Source organism: Rhincodon typus, chromosome 14 (genome assembly GCF_021869965.1).
Source record: "Rhincodon typus isolate 14 chromosome 14, sRhiTyp1.1, whole genome shotgun sequence".
NCBI lineage: Eukaryota > Metazoa > Chordata > Chondrichthyes > Orectolobiformes > Rhincodontidae > Rhincodon > Rhincodon typus.
Window position 1 is genome coordinate 54,945,926 of NC_063345.1, and position 26,503 is coordinate 54,972,428.

Below are 26,503 nucleotides of genomic sequence, written 5' to 3' on the forward strand. Positions count from 1 at the left end.
CTGGTCTGGTGTGAATAATGGCAAGAAGAGTAGGCGAATACAATATGGTGAGCATCGAAAAATCAGAATCTTATTATTGAAAACTAATTTTCTGATTTTCCCCTTGAGCTTTACATGGTACTTCAGAATCTCACCATTGAACAGCAACTATCTCATTTTCATGCATCTCATTAAAACTTCAGCTCATCTTAATTTCAGTTCTACTCTCCTGATCTGAGAAGCTAGTTGGGGCAAATTCTCGCCATGCAAATCAAGGCAGGTATCTGATGGCTGTGGTTTGCTAATTGTATGAGCCATCATCCAACTATTTTCACAACAAGATTCCTACGTGTTCCATTGCTATCATCTTGCTCGGTCTTTCATCCATACTGGTTGGTATTGGCAAACCACCAGCCTCACCATGTCATTAATCACCTGTTCTTAGATTACCTTAGCCACCACTTCAGCGATTCAACTCTTTGGAGCTAAGAGACTCCAGTGACTTCTATGTCATAGAGTTATGATCACTTAGCACATAAAATACATCCTATGTAAATGCATGTCTTATCATTCTTAGTGCCCATTCACTTTGCACTTACTTGGGGTCTGCCAGCCTCTGTTTACATCTCATTGTGTTCTTAAGACACGTTCATCATTTCTGTGCAGATTGACATTGTTTTCTAGTACACAAGATCTTCAGTGCCCTGTTATGGGCTCCAACCCCATGTCTTGCATTTTTTTTTACTGTAGGGAGACAGGTAGGCATCATTGAACAGTAAAAGGGCTTGCCCTGGTGCTATATGGCGCTGTTGTTCGTCAACATCACACCAGTAGTATATTCCAGCAATTTACACTGCCAACACACTGCATGTGCAGAAAGAAGATGATCATGTGTGAATGTCAAAGGAGAGAAGTCTTTAATGGGGTGAAAGGGGATGCAGTCAGTCGGGATACCACTGCAGTCAGTCAAGGGGCTTATTTGATTTTAGTCTGCAAGTTGGGGTTAGTCAGTCAGTGCCAGGATCCATGTCCTTGCAGTCTGGTGATTGGGCCATGATCAATTCTGCAGGTCAAGTACAAGCAGCCTGGGGATACAAGATCAGTCAGGAGCTATTAAAACAACAGTCCAGCACAGGCCCAATTTCTGCTGCTGTTGAAGAAAGGGAGGGATTGAATTGATTGAAGCGCATTTAGTGGTAATGCATGAGCAGGAGAGTTCTGGAGCAAAGAGGGTTATTGACCTTTTTACGCTGCGGACATCCTGCTTCACCCAGATCACTGCAGTGAAGTGGGCTGAAATTTGTGTCCAAGCAAGCTTGGTCTGGTGATGAGGCCTCCTATGAAAATCATCTTGAACAACAACTATCTTCTCTACCACCTTATCCACTAAGAGCTCCAGATCTCTATCTGTGAAGGAGGGAGTGAGCTTTCCTTTGCTCTGGGCCATGTACCAATTTCAAAGACTCGAGCATCTCAATTTGAATGATCATTTTTGGCTTGCAGCGTCTGAAGTGGTGTGCTGTTGGGTTTGACACATGGCGACGGCAGCAGCATGAATACTGGAAGATGTTGGTGTTGGCAGGCGCCATGTAAATACCACTTCTGTTGTTTAGGACTGTGATCAACAAAATGGAACCAAGGAAACTGGAAGAAGATGCTTGCAGTTGTAAAACTGAGACTGGAACACACCATGAGTGGTACCTGCAGTGTTGCTATATCTAAACAGTGGGGCAGAATTCCCAACTTGTCTCTGGGTGTGTGGTCAGGACTGTTTTTCTCATAGTCTTTTGATCTGCTTTTTTAATCAGGATCAGTGAGTATATAAGAGTGCTCAGCATGGTCACAACCAATGTATGTTTCCCAGGCCAATGGTTGCTGCCCTGTATATGGGCTGTACAGTAGAAACATCCAACCTATGAAGCAGAAGACATCTGAATCTCTCTCTCTCTCCTTTCCACCTGTGTGAGAAATAACAAAATCTCCCACAGCCTGTTTTCTCACACTACTTCCCTGTAAACTGCTCTTTCTGCAACTTGCCTGTTGAAAGGGAAAAGGGGACAGTGACACCGAAAGGGGCAAATGCTCAACCAGTGAATAGAAATAACCTCTTCTCATTTGCAAAGAATGTAAGTGGAAGCAACCAAAAGGACCAACCATAGACTTTTGTGCTTCAGTAGTCATGCTGTTGAACTGTTTATATGTCCAAGCATGCTCAGTCAAATGTGCAGATTTGAATGTTGCAGTCTAATTGTCCTTTATATCTGCAGTCTTTGCAAAACTGATACTTCACTGAGACATTTGACATTCTTGTGCATTAAGGGTGTGAAGTTGTGTTTTTTAATTCTCTAGATACTAAAAAAGCACACCAAAAAAAGTTAGGGCTTGGCTTAATCAAGTGTAAACGTTAATGGCATGATATACCTTAATGTTTTAAGCAACATCTCTGACTCAGCAAGTTTACTTTTGTAATGACAATATGATTGCTTGTTGGCGATTTTAGAAAAAAAAGCTTTTTCTTTGTCTCTTCTTTCTCTCTTGCTCTCTCTCTCTCCCCCTCTCTCTCTCTGTCTCTAAGCTCATCTTTCATTCCCACTGGTTTTCTTTGCATTATTTTACGTTCAGTTGAATATTCTAAATTGAACCTGGTTTATGCTTTGCCCGACTTGGTAATAATTCTTCAATCTGAATGATTGAAGCGACACACTTCCTTGTTGTTCGCTGTGAATCTGAAGGTTCCCCAAGGGTGCTGTTCTGAAATGGATTTTCTAATTGCCTATGGTTGCCCCTTAAAAGCAGACAGTGTCTACAGCTAACTGTGAAATGTAATGAATGCCATTCACTTGCCACTGACTAGAAAATCTGGGCCAATACATTCAATGAAGAAAGTAGCTTTAATGGGGAGAAAAGTGATACCAGTGGAATCTAATTAGTCCGAAGCACTGGTATATACTGTTAAGTTTTGGAAAATTCTGACTACAGAATTAGCCTGCTCCAAATAATCATATAAATGAGCAAAATTTTGAGTGAAATGTTGTAGTTTGATAAAATATCAGGCTCCATAACTCATTTGAGGAAATAATTTGGGATGCCAGTCTCGCTGCTGTCTGTTTACCTGTTATTGTATCTACAAAAAAATCATTGCAAACCGAATTCCCCAGTTACTGCCTCTCTTTTGATTGACCAGAAAAGTGCTTTTTTCACTGTTATACTGTTGGCTTTGGCTCCCCAGTGACCCCTACGGGCCTCGCTGTGCTGAACATTTATAAAATTTCAGCACGGGACCTCTGTTAGCAGAGGTGTCATCAATTTTCAATATCCAGGGTAAACCTATAAATAGAGTACAATAGAAATCTGAGGTCGGCATTATGGCATCACTTGTTTTTCTAAAACAATGCTCACTTGAGCGATAAAAATACTTTCTTTAAGCAACCAACAGCAGTTTATGATACTTAAACCAATACAAAGCAAATGTAAAGAATGAATCTGTTAGAGGTTTGTTTGAAAGCATTTTCAGGCTCAGATAATGTCCTTTATTTATGGAATTCAGCCGGACTAATTCCTACAATATCTTTTTGGATACAAGATTGATATGTGTAACACTTGATGCAAATAAAAGGTAGATTTTTGAAATCATTGAGAGATGAATCATTGTACTTGATTCCCTAAACAGGGTTTGATTCATCATTCGATAGCTCTGTTATCAATCATCAATCCTATAACTTAGATAACACTGTAAGAGAACAAGTGTTGTGATGTTGAAGACAGAGGTTCTCTTCAGCATCATTCTGCCAAGGAGGAAAATGGCATAAACAATATCATTTAAATATTTATTTTGTCTCTGGAATGATTCTATAATTCAATTTGAGCTTACTATTGTTCTGTTCAACACTAACATAGAAACATAGAAGATATTAGCAGGAGGAGGCCATTCGGCCCTTTGATTCTGCTCCGCCATTCTTCACGATCATGGCTGATCGTCCAACTCAGTAGGCTAATCCGGCTTTCTCCCCATAACCTTTGATACCATTCGCCCCAAGTGCTATATCTAGTCACCTCTTGAATACATTTAATGTTTTGGCATCAACTACTTCCTGTGGTAATGAATACCACAATCTCATCACTCTTTGGGCGAAGAAATGTCTCCTCATCTCCGTCCTAAATCGTCTACCCCGAATCCTCGTACGGTGACCCCTGGTTCTGTAGACACCCACCATCGGGAACATCATCCCTGCATCTACCCTGTCTAGTCCTGTCAGAATGTTATAAGCCTCGATGAGATGCCACCTCACTTGTCTGAACTCTAGTGATTCCCTTTCCCTGCCCTAACCCTGTCTCCCAACTCTCTTTTTCCTCTTTGCTTTTCCTTGTAGTTATGTTCAATATCTGCATTCACAAATGCAGGATTTCAAGATTCCTAGCAGGATTAGGAGCCTAATCCAATTTCTTCTCCTTTAGCTTCAGAGTTCTGAGGCCAATTATACTGTCCCGATAATTATCTTTTTTTCAACCAGTTAACTCAGCACAAATCAAGCATCAAATTTGGACCTTTGTGACGCATCTAATCATAGATTAAGTCTGTTCAATCATTGTTTACATATCTTTAATTTTCTGATTACATTTTTCAGCAATGGCTGTAAGTTATGGTAGATACATGAATGGAATGTGGCACTGATTGTACGGTACGTGAAAAAGAAAAGATAACGTATTTAGTCAGATTTGTTTTCATGAGTAAGCTGGTTGAGGTCAGGGGGAAAACTGCATTTGCCCTTGTGATGTTACTGGTGTTGTTATGCTGTCCAGGAGCCTGTCTTGTACTGTTCTTCATTATGAGCTTTTCAAGTCCATTCTATAGCTTATTTTCTTACAGCTTTAGTCATCTTTAACTTGGAGGTAGAACATATCAAGATGTCCCATATAGTGGTATTCATGAAATCTCACATTTTTACAATAAAAATGCCTTTCTTCCATCATGTGGTATGTTGATTGGAGGAGTAGAAGATTGAGAAGCATAGCTTCAAGTTGTACAGCTTCGTTTCAAGAAATTTTATCAAAATCTTGAATTTTAATAAGTAGATGTGTGAAAGTTTTGCTTTTTTACTATAGTTTTGGCTTGTTTGCACATTTGTATAGGACACCATTGACTGGAAAAGACTCTTTTCATATCTTATCAATAGTTTTGTATAACACAGAGTTCGTGTCACCTTCAACCTTTGCCATCTTTGTGGTGTAAGGGCATGAGTGCATGGAATGTGCAGGAAAAGAACTCATTCTGGGTTTTAGCCCCATCCCTTCCACAATGTAGTTTAGCCTTGCATGAATTCGACCATCTGTTCAATTTCTGAAGGAAAATCCCATGTAAATAATTTGTCATCCTTGACAAGTACCTATCTATGTTCACAATTGAATCTGATAGTTGCCCTGCACAAGTATAATTCAGGTCAGTCAACTATTCAAATGTATATTTTGGTTATATTGAAGTGCAGTAAAGTTTTTTCCTTTAAGAAAATGAATGTTATTGCTTTAAAGAGAGCAGTAAAACAGTTGTGTTTTGGTAGTGTCAGCAACATAGGTTGAGGGTTAACAGGGTAAGGCTTCTTGAAAGAAACTTCATCTGCGAAGCTGGAGTTAAACCAACATGTCCAGTGATATTGACAACAGGATTGGTTTGTTTAAATGAGTGTGGAGACAGAGAAGTCAAAGGATAAATTGCATATAAGTTACTGTTTATCCACTGATACTGGGAATTGTCCACCCCAACCCTCCAGTAAATATTTTCACTTTCCCTGCTTTCTAACTGTGGTTAGTATTGTAATAATGAGGTCTTGCTCAACTGCTATGTTCTACTTTTGGATCATCCTTTAATGTTTGCATTTGCTTTTTCTTGCCAAATCTTATGTTTATCATTGTATATTCCATCACCCTTCCCTGTACTTGATCTGCATGTTGAATTTATGTTTTTGAACGCCCCTGTATATATTTAACCTCCAGCTGTATCGTTATACTTTGAAAGATGTCCAACTTGTATACCACTAAAAATCAATTCAGTGGTTTGAACTCTTCCATTGTTTAGTGAAGTTGAGCTTTTAATTTATTTCATACTGGGCTCTTGGTTTTTGGCATTTTTTGAAATTTTGAAATATGTACAATATTATTCATTGACCTACATGAGTGGCATAGTCTCCATTTTACAACTGTGTTTTGGGTAATTGTTGCTAAGTGAGTTCTTTGTTCCTTAAAGTGCAATTGTGTATCGTTTATCAGTCAGTTCGGGCATTTTATAGTTCATATTTGCTTGAATGAAGGTTTTCAATAAAGTATTGTTGGTATATTTTGCCAGGTCACTTTCCTCTTCAAATAATAGCAATAGCTTAGGGTTAGATTGTTTTTTTTTTATACTGGCTATTTCAGGAAAGTAGTTTACTTGGGTATCTACTGTTTATTACTATTCTGTAGGGACAGCCAATTTCGGACACATTTTTACTGATGTCATCAAAAATACTTGACGAGCTTATCTTTTTGTCAACTGTCAGCATCTGCTGTGTCATCCTGCTGCTCTTTAATCAAACTCACCTCAGGCACCCCCACCTAATTATTTTTTGAAGTAATTCCCAATACCTGTTTCTAGTTCCTGTCATTTTTTACTGTCGTATTCATATTTCTATTTCAAATTAGTTTTTGAGAAGTTTTTATAAAGAAGCGCCTGTTGATTGTGCTGCCTGATAAGTACAATGCAAAATTGTCCTTTTATCTACATTTAAAATCCGTCCATTTCTTATTTACATAAATCCTTTCAATTTCTTGACCAATTATTTAACTCAGTTTTACATGTTACCTGAAATTGATGGCTTTGCCGCTTGTGACTTGTAACCTTTTAGTTGGTGAGGCCTCTGCAGAAAATAGATCATTCAGTGTCTTTTGCAACAAGTCTTGTCAACAAGGAGGAAACAGGATTTTCCATGATTTTGCAAACTTTTGGTTCGTTTACCAATTTTTAAAATGTGTTTAGAAAAAGGAATGTTTAGAAGCTGGTAAGAAGACCTGTTCAATGCACAAATAAATGAGCCCAGTATCTCAACCTGTGTTTGAATTTTTATGCACTGACTTTTTGTCATTTCGGCTACAAGTTTGCCTCTTCATTTGACTCTTCGGGAACGTAGTAGCTTACATAGGATTAGTTACATAGGATTAATTATATTCCATTTGGCGAAATATAACTTGTAGAGTTTCTTGCTGTCTTAAGCATACACCGCATATATGATTTGTGCCTACAATTAAGTTTTGGTCAGCAACATGTAATATTAATTAATATCAGTTAGAACTGTAGCAGTGAACAATGACAAGATTGGAGTTGTTTCCTGTTCTTGATAACTATTCATTGGACTATACAAGAAGGCTTGGATATGGAGAGTGTATGGGTTCGTTCACATTTTTATGTTTTATTCACAATCTAACGGCCTGTGATAATTCAAAATCTGGATCCAAAATGGCATCTTTGGTGAGACTCACAGAGAAAGAAAATACATTTTCTGGCATGATTAACATTGAGGATAGCCAGACTTGAGGTAAACTAGTCTGACCTACATGAGAAGAATTGATAGGGAGGGAGATGTAAGATCTTCCAACATTACCGGTATAACTTATTGCTCAAAAGATAAATTGTCTTTCAAAACAGTACTTGTTTCTACAAGAGCTTCATGATTCACAGCTTTTTTCAAAGTAAATCTTGACAATGCTGATCTTGTTTACCTGTTGTTTCATCTTGGAATTGATTTTTGTGGGAAAAAGATCAAGTCCCTCAGCGATGCTGCCATCTTAAATGAACTGTATTCATTTTGTTCAAAATGCAAGTCTGACTGTCCCTGAGACTGTTCGTTTCATGTGAAAACTTCTGACTCACTACTACAAAATTATTCCTTTAATTGCAATTGAATTGTTTTGTTATGCTGAGGATTGTTAAATGCATGAAAGTGTTAAATTTATCATGGAATGACCAAAAATCTCAAATTAAATTTGAGATTTATTTAATAATGCATTGCTCTTTGAAATTAACATATGAGATACTGATTATTTTTAAGCCACATTAAAATTAGCACTGGGAAGCAAATCTGCCTGATCACACATTTTGCCTGCTAATGGCAGTGATTACAGCTCAACTGGCTAAAACATTTATGTCAATTTTACATTTTATTTTAAGACATATTTGCTGATTATAAGATGTGTTTTATTTAACATTAAATGCAATGTTACAGCACTTGAAACTGAAACACTTTGTACAACAATACTTCATATTAACCAATTTGACCACTATGTAGTTTCAGCACTGGTTTCATTCCAGCTTGCAGTACACTGTTTTTCTCCTCTATGCGTGTGACATTTTTAATATATGCAAAACATGTATTGACATGTTGTGTTGGAACCAGTTGTCACAGTTTTTGATTTGGCTATTTTCGTGACATCCAGGAAAATGACAGACAGGTTTAAATGGGTCATGGAGCTCTATTAAAGTGCTTTAAAAAATCTGTGTCAGGGATACCACTGAGTCATTAACAGTAATGTACTCTAGTCTGCCTGGCTTTATTGTTTGTGTTCAATTTTATTTAATAAACAAGGTATGTTTGTACTCCAAGTTTTACTTTTCATCTTGTTGATTTGTGACAAAATTCATCAAATGCTGTGCCAAGTTCAAATCTGAATTAAAGAATTCTGCAAATGCACACATTTGACATGAAAATGGAAAAAGGAAAACTTGCATTTAATGTAATCTACCCAGTCATCTGATAAGGAACAGGCTGCTCTTGCAAACCAATCAAGATAAAAGAGGGATGTGAAGGAGGGATACAGTGGATATTAAGTTCAGATATGTGAGATGTTTCTGCAGAAAGATGTCAAACTTAAATTAGTAGTGTCCAAAATAATTCGGAAATGCAAGGATGAGATGCATACTACACAAAGGCCTATATATAACAGTTTTTTTTTCCTTTCTCACCTCTTTGCCCATAATTAAGAGTGCCCTTGTGCTTCCCCCATTCTATTCTCTATTTTACCTTCAGATTCATGCCTGCTCGTGGAACAAGGAAAATAAAGTTTGAGCATGCTGAAGAAGCTCAGTGGGTCTGGCAGCATCTATGATGAGAGAAGCAGAGTTAATGTTTCCAAGTGCTGAAGAAGAGTCGTACCATACTTGAAACATTAAATCTGTTTCTCTGTCCATAATTGCTGCCAGACCTGCTGAGTTTCTTCAACATTCTCAGTGTTGTTTCAGATTTCGAGCATTCACAATATTTTGTTTTTATTGTAAGGAACATAAAGTTATCACAAACAAATATAAGTGAGATACTGCCAGATCTTCTGACTTTCTCCAATGCTTTATTTCAGATTTCCAGCAGAAATAAATCAAACATTATGAATTGGTTCAGAGATAGTAGGAACTGCAGATGCTGGAGAATCCGAGACAACAAGGTGCAGGGCTGGATGAACACAGCAGGCCAAGCAGCATCATATTAATTTTGCTGGTTGCAGCTTGTTGAGTCTAGTTATAACTGTTATAGCATTGATAGTTCCATGAAAACCAGACTGCATTGTATTTCACTATTGCCAGTTTCCCTTGCTTCTCAGCATCTAGAATTGTACTGACATTACTCTTGTGGTGCAGTATATCATTTGTCAGCTGTTGCAATAGCAACATGATATCAGGATATTTTGTTGTAGATCCTTGCTTCCTGTATGAGTTGTATAAATAGATTTCTCCTGACTTGAGGATCCAAAGCTTTATACCTGCCCAATTCTGACTGGGCTGTTTTAAGAGCATTTTCTGCTTTTCATAGAATCCCTACAGTGTGGGGACAGGCCTTTGGCCCAACAAGTCCACATCGACCCTCAGAGGATCCCACCCAGACCCATTCCCCAAATCCACCTAATCTACACATCCCTGAACACTATGGGCAATTTCGCATGGCCAATCCACCCAGCCTGCACATCTTTGGACAGTGGGAGGAAACCGGAGCACCCGGAGGAAACCCCTGCAGACACGGGGAGAATGTGCAAACTCCACATAGACAGTTGTCCAAGCGGGAATCAAACCCAGGCTCCTGATGCTGCGAGGCAGCAGTGCTAACCACTGAGCCACCATGCTTTGTTTTTTAGACTTCCAACACTGCTTTATTTTTCAAACTTATTTTAAGTATGCTCTGTGAATATGATACATGTCAAACACTGTCTTTGGAACGAGATAATAGCAGCATTAGAGCCACTCAATTTCACCTGCTTGGCAATGGCACTTGTTCATTTAGAATGAGAATGATTACAATGACACGCATAAAGAAGAAAGATGTTAATTTGCTCTCTTTTGCTCTGTTTTGTGCAACTATTGATAGTTAGGGCAAATTTGCATTTTAGTATTGTATTAATAGGCACAAGTGAATGTGAATGTGGTATATAATGAAACTTTAGCAATCTGTCCTTTAGAGCTTCCACCCTTAACAGAAATATTCCAGTGGAGGAGTTACGGGGTAGTTGTAAGTGTGAGTATTCGTGTGCAGTCTCATGCAATATTTTGAATATTAATATGACATTTAAAAAGAAAGAGGAGGTAGAGGATATATTCTTTGGGAATTCTAAGATAAGAGTGGGAGAGGAAGAGGAGCCATTGCAGATTATACTCTAGATAAGATTAGGTGCAAAAGAATGGACACACGGAGTTCAGATCCATCCAGTTGGATGATAATGGAGGGGAATTAGATGTTGTGTGGTCAATCATGTCAAAGGCTTCAGACAAGTTAAAAACGATGAGAAAGAATAGTTTATCTTTGTCACAGGCACATAAGATGTCATTTTTAATATTGGTACAATCCATTTTGGTTCTGTGGCGAGAGCAAAAACCTGACTCATGTCAATGATTGTGTGGGATGTCAGGCATCAACGTGATGTGGGGTTTGAAAAGTTGTATGAGGTCTGTTTCCCAAAAACAGAGCTAAAATCTAGCCCGTTGTGTTAACGCCTCACAGTTCTGCTTTCAGTTTACTTTTTGTAACTAGTTCTGTATATGACATCTTAACAAACACCTTCTGAAAATCCATATGTTCTCACAAAGCATATGATATATTAGGTAGAAGCTACTTTTTATAAATCCATGCTGATTGCCTCTGGTCACTACATGCCTTTCTAACAATTCACTGATTTAATCCGATATTACAGGCATTTAAAGTCTGCCCGTGAGAAATCTCTGAAAAGATTACTCAATTAATTATTGTTACACGTGACAGTTTATCCATATATCGATTTTCATGCACACTTTCAATTTAGGGGGAGAAAAATATCTTATTGCATTTTCAATTACTAATTTTCAATCAATATATCCCTTTTCGATATCTTGTATTAATAAAATACTTTAATGAATTTATGTAGAAAACTAAACTTCCTGTTACAACAGTTGGAAGTTAATAGCTTCTTTTTTGTGTTATGTGAAATGAAGATCACCTTTCAACTAAAGTAGCACCAAATGCAAAGTGTGCTAACTGTGGAGTGAATTAAAAGTAGTTATGCCAAACCACTTGTGTCATGCATGTTTCCATTGTTATGGGTGACATGTTGCAATGACAATGGGAATCTATTTTATTAATGGCACGGAGTTCATTCTTGCTCTTAGCATAAAGATGAGATGAAACACCCTGCCGCAGGCTTACTTTCACAGCTATTTTCAAGAGATACCTTACTCTTTTGAGTTCACATGGAATGCAGAATGCGGTTGTTGAAATGAAAATTGTTCACTTTTTAGTGTTAAGAGAAAATAATCTGGTTTGCAGAAAAAGTGATGTGCTGTCTTTACCATTTATAGTTCCCTACAATAGTCCTATTTGAGCGTCAGCATTAAATTGTCAAAGTACAAAATTGTACCCTGTAAAGTGGAAAAAAAGACTGCTAGTGCATTCCATTAAATTATAACTTGAAGATTTCACTATGAGTACAGATATTAATCTATACACTGTTGGAAATGAATGAATTTCTAGATTTGTACAGCTCCTTGAAATATTAACAGTATTGTATTCATATTTTGAATAATATGATTGGCAGTTAATTTGAATATAAACATAGATAAAGGAAATGCTACATCACTTGAAAGGCTCATATATTTCATTAACAGTGGATCTAGCTAATTTATTGGCATGCTTTTTTCAGTTGCATCTCATTGAATTAGCTGCAGTGATGTCTGGCTAATGTGTGAAGTGATATATTTTCTGGTGATTTAGTTCACAAGCTGTTGGCAGAGCTGCAGAAATGTTGGGCTGTTTTGTCTTGATTGAGATACAGCTGAGACAAAAGAAAATGTTATCATCTAGAAGCCATGTTTCTAGGTCAGACACTTCATTCAGGGTAACAAGTATAATAAAGTTGTCAAATGCGACTGTTGTATTTTGAGATTTACAACCATTTTGGACTCCTGCTGAGAACGAAAGGTGGTTTAGAGATTTCAGTGGGCATCCACACCTTTTATCACTTAGAATACTTGAGGATCATTTTGCAGCCAGCAATGAGTATGTGCCAACTGTCTACTGTTGATGCGTTTCTTGAAAAATCAGTTAGACCTGGCCCCTCTCAAATACTTAAATCTGTGTCTACTGAAAGTGGAGACTGTGAATGCTGCATATGAAACTACATTTAAAATAGAAATGGTTATTGTGAAGCAGTATTTGATGGAGTCAATTCCAAAAATGCTAATCCAGTAGAAAAGCCATATTTTGAAGTTTAGTAAGATCTGTTTGCTCATCTCCTAAAACTCAAAAGATATTATGATGTACTGAAAAAAATGAAAACTCTTTTTTGGATTTATTAAATGTTCAGATTGAGTATTTGAACAAAAATCCTATTTTTTTGGTTTTCTTAATTACTAGCATTTAAAAAAAAAACACAATGCTAGGAATATTGAGCAAGATAAATAGCATCTATGAAGAGAGAAGCAGAGTTAATGTCTGCTACCTTTCATCTGTCCTGGAAAACATTAGTAATGAACTGATTTTTGGCAAACATAGGGGCAGAGAAAGAGGGGACTGAGAGAGAAAAAAATAAGGAAAGGGCAGATGCAGTAGTAATTGAGGGAGTTGTGTGTCCGTATCTATGAATCACAAAAGATTACTTTGCATGGCTGAAAGACTGGGGTGGGAGAAGTGGATTCTGGTTAATGGGGCATTGGCACAAGTACTGGGAGAAGGAGGATCTGTACCATCAGGACTGTCTTACACCTGAACCGTACTGGAAATAGTGTTCTTGCAAACTGCATGTCAAGGGAAATAGAGTGGGCTTTAAATTAAAACGTGAGAAATGTGGCCCGAATTTAGAAAGCTGTGGATAGTCGAGGATTGGGAAATGTGCAAAAGAGGAAGGAATTAATGTGGGAAATGACAAACAGTCAACCATTAGCAGGATGGAACAGAATGCACATCTAAGAGAAAATCACAATAGACTGGAGATTATAAATATAATAAAAGGATGAAATTTAAGGCACTGTATTTGAATGCATGGAACACTTGAAATAAAACAGATGAACCATTAGTACGAATGATTCTTATGAGATAAATAAGAATCATCCAGTGGGCATAACAGACATGGCATGATGACTTAGATTGGGACCTGAATATTAGACAGGATGTGACATTTAGGTAGGGTGGGAAGCTGAGAAAGGGTCGCCAGGTGGCTCTGTTAATTAAAGCACAGTAGAGAGAATGTTGTAAATTCAGGAAACCAGGATATAGACACAATCTGGGTAGAAAGGAGGAATGATAATGTCAAGCAATCACTTGAGGGAGTTGTGTACTGACCCCCTAACAATACCCACGTGGTAGGACAGTCTGTCAAAGAAGAAATCATGGGAGCTGGTCATAAGAGTACAGCGATTATCATTACATATTTTAACCTACATATAGACTTGAAAAATTAGATGCAAAAAATAGTTTAGGTGAGGAATTCATTGAATCTTGTCTGGCACCAACCAGAGAGTAGGCTATAGCAGACCTTATTTTCACTAATGAGATAGGATTAATTGCTGCCTTCATAGAGAAAGTGCCGCTGAGAAGTAGTGACCATAATATTACATAGTTTTTTAGTAATCCAGAATTTTACATACAATTTCAGGAAAGAAGTCTGAATCTTAGAACTGTTGAATTATAGAATTCCTATGGTATGGAAATAGGCCAGTTGGCCCATTGAGTCCACACCAATTGTCCGAAGGGCATCCCACCCAGACTCTCACTCCCTACCCTATACCTGTAACCCTGCATTTCCCATGGCTAATCCACTTAGCCTGCACGTCTCTGGACACAATGGGCAATTTAGCATGGCCAGTCAACCTAACTTGCACATCTTAAGACTGTGGGAAGAAACTGGAGCACCCGGAGGAAACCCATGCAGACGTGGGAAGAACATGCAAAATCTACATAGACGGTCGCTCGGGGCTGGAATCGAAGGCAGGTCCCTGGTGATGTGAGGCAACAGTGCTAACGACTGAGGATCCAAGGCTCCTGTTTTAAATTTAAACAAGAGCAGTTAGGGTATGGAGGCTGATCTAAGGAAAGTAGACTGGCAATTTACATTAAGGAAAGGTCAATAGACATACAGTGGCAGACATTTAAGGGGACATTTCAGAAAGCACAGAATAGATAGATTCCAACAAAAAAGAAAAATTCCAAGGGATGGACCCACCATGATACTTAGCTTAAAAAAAATTAAATGCCGTCAATCTCAACAAAAAGACGTTTAATTGTGCAAAGATAGGTGGCAGTTCAGAAGGTTGGACAGAATATAAACAAAAAACCAATTCTTGGGATGGGCATAGCTGATGTATGGGAAGAGATTAGATTGTTGGGTCAATATTCATTAGAGTTTAGAAGAATGGTAGCGGCAGGGGAGAACATCTAGAAACCTATGAAATTTTAACAGGATTAGACAGGACAAATGCACAAAGGATTTGTGACCAATGACTAAGGATAAGGGGTAGGCCTTTTAGGATTGAGATGAGGAGGAAAGTAAAACAAAAACACCTGCCAACATCTGTGGAGAGCTCACGTTTTGAGTCTAGCGACCCTTTGTCAGAACTATGCTGATGACAGGGGTTGGGGTTGATTGGGGATTGGGAGACTGCAAAGGAGTGAATAGAATACATGGAGCTGGCCCTCGGAGAAGGGATGGCTGATGATAAACCGAGAGGGAGATAATAGCAAATAGGGTGCTAATGACCTCACCAGCTTCTGAATCCAAAGGATCAAAGCTACTCTTACCGTCACCTCCAACAGAATGTTAATACTAAATACATATTCCCTGTCCCTTCCTTGTCAGCATTCCACAAGGATTTTTCATCCCCAGGACATTCTGGTCCACTCCTCCTCCATTCCCAACATCACCTCACAGCCCCACAACACCTTCCCATGCAATCACAGAAGATGCAACACGTGTCCAATTACTATCCAAGACCCCAGATACCTTCCGTATGAAGCAGTAACATATCTGCACTTCAGTCAATCTAGTCTGCTGTATTGGCTGCTCACAATGTGGTCTCATCTATATTATGAAGACAAAACACAGGTTTGTGTCCTCTCTGTAGACATGGTCCCAAGCTTCCAGTTACCCTCCACTTGAGCATGACACCTTGTGGATTTGCTGCAGTGTTTCAGTGAAAAGCAACACAAGCTGTAGGAAAAACACCTTGTCTGTCGCTTATATACCTTCTAACCTTCAAGACTCAGCATTGAGTAGAGGAATTACAGAACATGACCCCCCTTTGTTTGTTACCTTACCCCCCATACCTTTCCCCTATTTTGCATGGGTTGCTGCTAGCACAGCCAACCCACTTTTAACCAGAGACATCTCTTGTCAGCAAACTACTCACCATTGTCTCCTTATCACTTAATCATCAGCAATCTCTGTGTGTCTCGTTATCTTTTGCCCCTCTCTACCTCTCTCAGCACCATCTCCACACATTTGATTCAGTCACTCCTCACACCCCTCCTTACAGGTAATTAGGATAAGTACCACCCTTTCCCAGCTGTTTTCTGTTCTTACGAAGGGCCACTAGATTCGAAATGTTAACAATTTTTCTCTCTACTGAAGCTGCCAGACCAGCTGAGTTTCTCCGGCAATTTCTGTTTTTGATTTAGGTTTCCAGCATCTGCAGTTATTCTTTCTTTTAATGAGGAAGACTTCTTCACCCAGAGTGTGATGTGCATGTGGAATTCTCTGCTGCAGTAAACTGTTGAGGTCAAAACATTGAAGACTTTCAAGAAAGACTTAGATATAGTTCTTGAGACTAAATGGATTAAATGATATGGGGAGTAAGCAGGAACAGGGTACTGAGTTGGATGGTTAGCCATGATTATATTGAATTGCACAGCAGGCTTGAAGGGCTGCTCCTATTTTTTTTGAACTGTTTAGAACAACAGCAAATTACTCAAGGATTAATTAAGGAGGAAAAATAAAACTACACTACAAGAGAAAGTTGGCCAAAAGTATAAAATCAGACAGGAGAAGTTTCTTCAGATATTTGAAAAGGATTAACAAAGTCAATGTTGTTTCTCCAGAGACACAAAACAAATTGCAGATGCTGGAATCCAAGGTAGACAGATAGGAGGCTAGAAAAACATAGCAAGCCAGGCAGGAGGAGGAGGAGAAGTCAATGTTTCAGGTATTACTCTTCTTCAGGACTGGAAATGGGGATTAAGGGGAGCTGCAGATAAAGAGAGGCGGTGGGGGGGGTGTGGAGGGGGAGTGTAGCGGAATGGTGGTGATAGGTGGATGCTGGTGGTAAGTATGACCTGATTGGTCGATGGGAGGGATGAATCCGGTTGGTAGCTGGAATAGAAGGGAGGAGGCGGGACTGGCCATTTCAGGCCGGGTGGAGATGCTCAGCGAAATGGTCACCTAGTCTATGTTTGGCCTCACCGATGCAAAGAAGACCACATCGGGAACACCAGATGCAATAGGCTGGGTTGGAGTGGATGCAGGTGAAACTCTGTCTCACCTGGAAGGAGAAACCCGCTGACAAAGGCGGAGCGGTGGTAGTCTGGAGGATGGAACTATGTCGTAGAGACTGAATGCCAATTCTCCGACACCACACCCCATCTCCACCTTGACCATGACTCCACCATGGCCCATTGAGCTACCATCTCCCACACTGTCCATCGCTTCACCGCCTCCAACCTTAGAGTCCCCCTGCCCGGTTCTACCTGCTCCCCAAGATCCACAAGCTCAACCACCATGGCCGACCAATCGTCTCTGCATGCTCCTGCCCCACCAAACTCATTTCTTCCTACCTCGATTCCATTCTGTCACCCTTGGTCCAGGCACTCCCCACCTACACTTGGGACACAAACCATGCCCTCCACCTCTTCAGAAATTTCCAGTTTCCTGGCCTCCAGAGCTTCATCTTTACCATGAACATGCAATCCCTACAGGCCCTCAGTTTTTTTCTCTCCAGCAGACTCATCCAGTACTCCCCCCCACCAATACCCTCCTTTGCTTTGCCAAACTAGTCCTCGCCCTCAATAACTTTTCCTTCAATTCTTCCCACTTTCTCCAAATCTAGGGGCTGGCCACGGACTCTCGCATGGGCCCCAGCTACGCCAGCCTCTTTGTCAATTGTGTCGAACAGTCCTTCTTCAGTATGTACACTGGTATTGTTCCCCAACTCTTCTACCGTTACATTGATGACTGCATCAGTGCTGCATCCTGCACCCTGCACCTAGGCTGAACTGGAGCTGTTCATCAACTTTGCTAACAACTTCCACCCCGTCCTCAAATTCTATCTCAGACACCTCCCCCTCCCCTTTCTTGACCACTCCGATTCCATTTCGGGCGACAGTTTACAGACCAACATTTACTATAACCCACAGACTCCCATAGCTACCTGGACTACACCTCCTCCCACCCTATGCCCTGCAAAAGCTCCATCCCGTTTTCCCAATTCCTCCGTCTCTGTCACACCTGGTCTGACATTGAGATGTTTTCCACTCCGAAACATCCCGGATGTTCTCCTATTTCAAACAACATTCTTTTCCCCGCTATGTCATCCAGACAGCCCTCCCCCGCGCTGCCTCCATTCCCCAGTCCTCAGCTCTAAAACCCCTCCCCCAAACATAATGAAGGTAGGTCCCCCTTGTCCTCACTTTCGACCCTACCAGCGCCCACATCCAATGTATCACCCTCAAACATTCCGCCAACTCCAATTAGACCCCACCATCCAGAACATCTTCCATTCCCCACCCCTCTCTGCCTTCCGCAAGGACCATTCCTTTTGCCACTGCTTAGTTCATGCCACACTCCCTACCAACCACTCCAACCTGCTTGGTACCTTCCCCTGTAACTGTAAAAGATACAACACCTGTCCATCCAAGTCTCCTAAACAGTGCTTCCAGGTGAGACAGAGTTTCACCTTGCATCTCCTCCAACCTAGTCTATTGCATCCGGTGCTCCTGATGGGGTCTTCGCTACATCATTGAGATCAATCGTAGACTAGGTGACTGTTTCACTGACCATCTTCGCCTGGCCTGAAATGGCCAGCTTAACCATCCGATCACCACCCATTTCAGTTCCCCTCCAATCACCCCCCCCCCCCCCCCCACCCCCGACATGTCCGTCCTTGGCCTACTCTAGTGTCACAGTACATTAGATTGCAAATTTAAGGACAACACCTTATCTTCTGTAGACAAATAGGAGGCTGGAAGAATACAGCAAGTCAGGTAGTATCTGGAGGACAGGAGAAGTCAACGTTTTGGGTATTACCCTTCCGCAGTGCTGTTCTTCCAGCCTGCTGTTTGTCTACCTTGGATTCCAGCATCTTTTTTTTTTTGTCTCTCACACCTTACCTTCCGCCTGGGCACCCTACAGCCTGGAGGACTTTACTCGGAGTTCTCCAATTTCAAATAACCTTTCCACCCATTCCCCAGCTCCATTTCCAGCCCCTTCCTTCCATTCCAGCTACCAACCGGATTCATCCCTCCCATTGACCAACCAGGTCATACCTACTTCTGGTGTCCACCTATCACCTCCATTCCTCTACCCTCCCCCCACTGCCTCTCTTTATCTGCAGCTCCCCCTACCCCCACATCCAGTCCTGAAGAAGGGTAATACCCGAAACGTTGACTCTTCTCCTCCAGATGCTGCCTGGATTGCTGAGATTTTCCAGCCTCCTTTCTTGTCTACCTTGTTCCTACAGAAAATGGATCTGGGGAATTGGTAATGAAGGATGACAAAACAGCAGGTGAACTGAACAAATATTTTGTTAGTTCCTACAAGAGAGGATACAAGTAACAAGAATTAAAATAGATCTCAATTCTCACGAATTGTTGCTGAGTAAATTGTTGGAATTGTGAGTTGACAAGTCCCCAGTCTTAGAACATAGAACATAGAACATAGAACATTACAGCGCAGTACAGGCCCTTCAGCCCTCGATGTTGCGCCGACCTGTGAAACCAATCTGAAGCCATCTAACCTACACTATTCCATTATCATCCATATGTTTATCCAATGACCATTTAAATGCCCTTAAATTTGGCGAGTCTACTACTTTTGCAGGCAGGGCATTCCACACCCTTACTACTCTGAGTAAAGAACCTACCTCTGACATCTGTCCTACATCTATCACCCCTCAATTTAAAGCTATGTCCCCTCGTGCTAGCCATCACCGTCCGAGGAAAAAGGCTCCCACTGTCCACCCTATCTAATCCTCTGATCATCTTGTATGTCTCTATCAAGTCACCTCTTAACCTTCTTCTGTCTAACGAAAACAGCCTCAAGTCCCTCAGTCTTGATGGATTTGATCCTAGAGTTTTGAAAGTAACACATAATGAGATAGTTGATCTGTTGGTTTTAATTTTTTTCAAAACCAATTCGATTCAGGGATGTTCCTTTTAATTGAAAAATGGCAAATGTAACTCCTTTCTTCAAAAAGGGAGCAAGGCACAAATATTCTTGTTTTCATTCAGGGGATATGTGTGTTATTGGCTGGATCAAAATTGTCTAGCCCAAATTTATTTTGAGAAGGTGATAATGAGTTTCCTCCTTGATCTGCTTCAGTCCATACTGATTGTCAGGAGGGAGTTTCAGGATTTTGATCCAGTGATAATGAAAGAACAGCAATGCACTTCCAAGTCAAGAAGGTGAGTGCTTTGGAGGGCAATTTGAAAAAGGTGATGTTCTCATATATCTGCTGTCTTCTAGTTGGCAATGGTTCAGGGTTTGAAACATTTTGTCTCCCTGATCCATGTATTCAAATCTTTATAATGCACCAATTGCCTGCTCTGGCCAAAGAGGTGAGGCTTCAGGATTGATTTGCTGAGATATCTGAGGAGGCAAACATCAATGAACTGACATCATTGGAGTGTTTTTGATATTCGTCTCTTGATGTGGTTGATATGACATTTAATAGCTGCTAAGACTATCTGAGAATTATACAGCATTGCACTAATTTGTTAATATTGATCATCAGAATGCTCCTGTTTTTGCTTATTGATTGGTTGTGCACATGAGGGCACGGTGTAATTGTGGCAACCTGATCATAGAGATTAATATCTAACTACATACTTGTTTAGTCATTGAGGAGAGTGATGATACAAAGAAACTCCAAATCTATAACTATGATCAATGGAACCATTTTATATGTAGACTGGAACCAGAAGGGAAAGCTGACCATAATCGAATAATGCATGGTGAAAGTTACCGCAGATAAAGATTTTGTGGCTTGGATGGTAGTTCTATATTCCATACACTGGATCATTCCCTTTGATGGTAGACTGACATTTATGTGGATTTCTGTGATTTAATGCAAGAATTCTTCACTGGGACTTTTAATCTTTCAAAGTCATTGTAGTTTCTATTGGATTGGATTTTGCATCTATAATTGCAGTGTAACCATCAACATTTGCCATCACTACTCTATGAAATTGCCAATAGCTTCTGTGTCTGTATATGCACAATTAAGTATGGAAATTGAGAAGTCACTTTGTGTCCCTGCTCCTCACTGTTGAAATCTTCATAGATGGTTGTTTTTTTTTAGAAAATTGAACTGACGAGCACATCCTCTTTTACACTGCAGTAACCCCACCCTACCGAAATTGATATACCTTGTTCATGAAACATACCTTTTTTTTGAAGTATGTTATTTCTGACCAACTCTCTCTACTCCAGGAACACTAATATTATTCTTTTGAATTGTGACATTCTTTCCACTACAGTAATTCAGTAATTTTTTACAGTAATTTTTTGAGGGGTGGATGGAGTTCTCTATAGGGTCATACAGTCAAATGGAAATATACCCCTTCGGTCCAACCAGTCCACGCCGACCATAATCCCAAACTAAACTAGACCTGCCTGTCTGCCCATGGTCCACAACCCTCCAAACATTTGTTATTCATTTACTTGTAAGAGCATAAGAACCAGGAGCAGGAGTAGGCCATCTGGCTCTTCGAGCCCACTCCGCTATTCAATAAGATCATGTCTGATCTATTCGTAGCCTCACCTCCTCTTACCCATCCTGTCACCATAACCCTTAATTCCTTTACTGTTCAGAAAAAAATCTGAGCTTTAAAAGCATTCAATGAGGAAGCCTCAACTACTTCACTTGGCAGGGAATTCCACAGATTCACAACCCTTTGGGTGAAGAAGTTCCTCTTCAATTCAGTCCTAAATCTGCTTCCCCTAATTTTGAGGCTATGCCCTCTCGTTCTCATTTCACCCATCAGTGGAAACATCCTCCCTGCTTCAATCTTAACCATTCCCTTCATAAAATTATGTTTCTATGAGATCCCCCCCTCATTCTTCTAAATTCCAATAAATCTAATCCCAGCCTACTCAATCTCTGTTCGTAAGCTAGCCCTCTCAACTCTGGAATCAACCTAGTGAATCTCCTGTGCACCCCCTCCAGTGCCAGTACATCCTTTCTCAAGTAAGGAGACCAAAACTGTACACAGTATTCCAAGTGTGGCCTCACCAGCACTCGAGACAACTCCTGATGAAGGATATAAACCCGAAATCTTGACTCTCCTGCTCCTCTAAGGCTGTCTGACCTGCAGTGTTCCTCCAGCCCCAGACTGTATTTCAGTTTTTGATGTTCATTCATTTATTTTGTTCTCTTGTGAAATTTGCATAAAATGTTCAATCTAATCAGTGCTTTTTAATTCCTGATTTACTGGTGTGAATTGTGCAGTGTTTTTGGCTGGCTGCTCTGTCTGATGATGTCAATGATGCTGGAAATTGTTGGCTAAGTCGTCTTAAATTTGGCTAAGCCATGATCAGTGTTTTATGCAGCGGTTTCATTGCTGGTGGTAATAGGTGACAAAACTGTTACATTAACTTCTTACTGCGAGTTGACTTTTTTCCCAGATGATAATGTGTCATCAATTCATTGAGAAGAGGAGGGGGGGTGGGGCGAAGGGCTGAAACTTCTGGGTGCTGTGTTAGTAGCATCATGATATGGTGAGGACTGTGCTGTGCGTCAAACTGTTTTAACTCATTCAATGAGTGTACAATTATGGAGGCATCTGGGCCATCCAGATTAAAGCATTGATTCCCAGTGTAAGATGATAAGCTGATATCAGCCTGGGTCCAAAAGCAGCCATGAGTTGAAGAAATGAACTCCAGTAAATAATAGCAAGAACTCTCTAAATAGTATATTTGCACTTGCCATTTAAAGCTGGTTTCGTAGGTTTGATAAATGCAGCTGTAACAGGGAAGGAAGTTAACTTGTGTTCCCTCTTCTGATAGCTATAATATGGATTTGCTAGAATTGTGATATTTATTTCTATGGCACGAAAGAATACAGTGTCTCAAATGTGAGCTACCATCACATGAGGAAAGATTACTGGACTGAAATGTTAACTCTGATTTCTCTCCACAGATGCTGCCTGACCTGCTGAACTTTTCCAGCAGTTTCTGTTTCTGGCTCAAACGTGATAGACCCTTCCCCTATTATTGAGTAGCTCACTTCAATGAATTTCTGGAGAGCTGTTGATGGAACCATGCTTCAGTACAAATCAATGCCTCCTCCCTTCCTGAAAGTAAAAGAAAAGTAGCAAGAATTAGTGCAACTGAAGAGAAGTTCAAACCAAAAGAACTGCGGATGCTGTAAATCAGGAACAAAAACAAAGTTGCTGGAAAAGCTCAGCAGGTCTGGCAGCATCTGTGAAGGAAAAAATACGACTTAATGTTTCAGGTCTGGTGACGCTTCCTCAGAACTGCTCTGAGGAAGGGTCACCGGTTCCGAAACGTTAATTCTGATTTTTTTTCTTCACAGATGCTGCCATACCTGCTGAGCTTTTCTGGCAACTTTGTTTTTGTTGTTGTTGTGGAAGAAAAGTTCAGTCAGACTCTTCTAGGATGACTTAGTAATTGACTTCAACACAAAGAAAAATGGGAAACAAGTTTACTTTAGATTGCAGACGAACAATTATTGAGTCTCATAGATTCAAAATCTGTTACAATGACAAAAAATGCCAACTCTTGACATCTGAATTCCGTCAGCTGATTTACTATTTGGGATTATCATTGAAGTTAAAGTTATTTTAAATAGGGGCCAAAAATTCTGAACATGACCACAGGGATCATCTGACCTACACAGGTTTGCCATGACATAGGCAAGGATTAGTATAAAGTTTAAGCTGAAATTGACATTTTTCCTAAAGGCAATGAAATCAGACAGTGATACCCCTGGGAAGTGTGGGAAGACCCTCACTTACTATTTGATTCATAACACAATGAGAATTTACACATGTTGAAGATTAAATATCTTGTGCAGTTGCCAGTCTGGAAATAATAACCTCTACAAACATGGAATATATAAACTGCTTCTATTTTAAAGAACTTCTGGCAAGCGGTCATGTAATTAAGAATGCAGAACTGAACATAGGCGGAAAAAGCTCATCTCTCCAAGAAGAAGTGTACCTGGTTGACAGCCCTAGTTGGAAAGAATCTTGACTGTGAGCCAAGATTTCTTAAAATGTGAAAGCCTGCTTCAGTGGTACGGTCAGGGAAATAGATGCATTTAACACACTGATACACCAACTGTGCAACTTTGAGACCTCATAAGCCACAGAAAAAATAACACGTTTGTTATTGGACTTTTTAAATGCTTCCTGCAATCTTCAGCTCCCTCCACCTTTTAGATTAGTTAATAGGTTTACGTTTTCTTTGTATTCAGTGTTTCTGTGATTGAGAGTTTAGGAACCATATATTGCTTTTCTTAAAGAAAAATGTAAGCCTTGTACGTATTATTTCAATAGTTTATTTTGAAACTGTTTTAATTTTTTTAATATGTTGCTATTATGAGAAAACCTATCCAGTTTATTTCTGAGCATCGTGTATGGTTAAACTGTAAAATATTTGGGTTTTGTAATTCAACACTGTTATACAGATTGCAGAAGTAAGAAAAGAAAGGGAATTATTCACCCTTCTGATTGATCTGGAGAAGTCCCAAACCTCAGTTAAGGAAAAAAATTCCAGCAAAAAGTCACAAGAATATAAACGGTATATTTCTACATGCCATTTAAAGCTAGTCTTCTAATTTTCATATACAGCTGTAATACTGTGAAAGTTAGGTGTTTGAAAGGAAGAATTAGTAGGGCAGGGAAGATTGGATGTCGTAAATGATATTTTAGCTTTGTTTAATTATCCTGAACTGTAGACATTTTGGCCAGAGTAATGATTCTAATTTCAATTTTTGTTTCTTTGGGAAGATTGTCGCCGCTTAATTTTTTTTTTGGTAATTTGAATAAAATTGATCATTGTTTATGATCACTTTTTCACTTCCAAAATAAGTTTAGTTTTTTTAAATGGGGTATGATTTGCACCGAGTTCAATATTTGTTTGATCTATACAGAGAGAAAAAATGGCAACTGATTTTTCTTAACATTTCAAACTTATTACTTAAAAATCACTTTTGATCCACATATAATAGTTACTTTTGGATAGCAAGAACTGAAGATGCTGGAGTCAGAGGTAACACAGTGTGGAGCTGGAGGAACACAGCAGGCCAAGAAGCATGAGAGGAACAGGAAAGTTGACGTTTTGGGTCAGGACCCTTCTTCAGAAATAGTCTTGCTTCTTTCCTTTGTAGGTTTGCTGTAAATCCTCATATTCTCTCAATAATCCTCTGTTCAGTGCCAGTCACATGAGCTTTAAATCTCTCCTGGACACAAGATTTTGCTCTTCTATTCTGAAGGGAAGGAGGTTTTTCTCTTACGGACTCTGCAGCAGTATCAGAGACCAGCTCTGAATCCTTAAATATTTAGAACATAGTTGCACACATCAAAAATTGCACATGGCTTTAACAAATTAACATTAATGGCCACAGTGGACATAAACGCTTTGTTCATTGGAGATTATGTACCACTAGATTTAATAGCATCTATATCTGGACCACTGTTTGAATAACATAATGATTTGTGCTGATGTTGCTTTTGGTGGCAAAATGTGTTCACCTGCTGTGATGCAAACACATAATGCCCAGAACCAATGTATGGATAATAAATAATGGGATATCATAACTTATTTCAAAATGTTGTTTGGGTGTGTATAATTTGAATGACGTAATGAAATATCAGTCCTCTTCTTGGACATCTCAAATGTTCCCACAACTCACGTGACCTAAAGGTGACCATAGCATTCCCTCAGCTCTTGCAGATGCTCCTAGAAGTGCTGATGACCTTTCTGCCCCCAGTTCATGTTCCTTAAAATCTTCTTAAGATTAAGAATGATTACAGCTCTGTGCATTGCACAGAATATCTAAGATCCTCATTGCAATTAATTACAAGCCCTCTCTAATCTGTTGTGGTGAGCTTTCCTTATATTAATGTGATGATATTAGAAGGATCTAAAATCTTTATATCTCTGTACAAGGACATTTCAGAAGAAATGCTATCTATCTATCTTTGTTCAATTTACAGAAGAAAAAATGGTTTGAATGCAGAATTCACGGCCACAAAGATAGATTGGAGCAGATGAACAGATTGTATCAATCTTGATTTTTTTTTAACGAGATCAAGTGTTTGATTGGAAAATGATTATTGGAGGCTTACAGTTAACATAGTGCATCATTAAGAAGAGTGCAGCAGTGATTATCAAAATGTGCAGGTTCTGTGCTTTTGCTTTCAATAATTACTGCATCCCGAAGAAATAGGTTTCTAGTAGTGAGATTATTACCCAGATTTTTGAGAGGCTCAATCTGTACTTTGAAATTTATATTTCAGATCTAAAATGAATAAATCCTATTATCTGATTCTGACAGCATTTCACCAGTTTAGACTACTTCATGAAACGCGTATTTTTATTTGGCTTAAACAGTACATATTGAATAGGTTTCACCTCGTAACACGCACTGTCCAAAAGTCAAGTTGGCATTCATGCCGTTGGAGGGGCCTCCTGCTCGTGGAAGTGATGTTGTGTGAGGCAGGGAGATATTAATTTGGTGTGAGAGATAGTAGGAACTGCAGATGCTGGAGAATCCGAGACAACAAGGTGCAGGGCTGGATGAACACAGCAGGCCAAGCAGCAT

General features: G+C 39.7%; 1 protein-coding gene across 2 annotated transcripts in view; it reads left to right on the forward strand.

Annotated features, from left to right (window-relative positions):
• The window catches only part of LOC109914929 (protein diaphanous homolog 2-like), a 395,717-nt gene that overhangs the window by 322,261 nt on the left and 46,953 nt on the right, over window positions 1-26,503 (forward strand). Inside the window, exon 19 of one of the 2 annotated variants that reach the window (XM_048605013.1) lies at window positions 22,853-25,500. The exons of the other annotated variant lie outside the window; for it this stretch is intronic. Coding sequence (XP_048460970.1) covers window positions 22,853-22,863 — 11 coding nt within the window. The 3' untranslated portion in view covers window positions 22,864-25,500. Of the gene's footprint in view, window positions 1-22,852; window positions 25,501-26,503 lie in introns of those variants that run through there. 2 annotated transcript variants of the gene reach the window in all.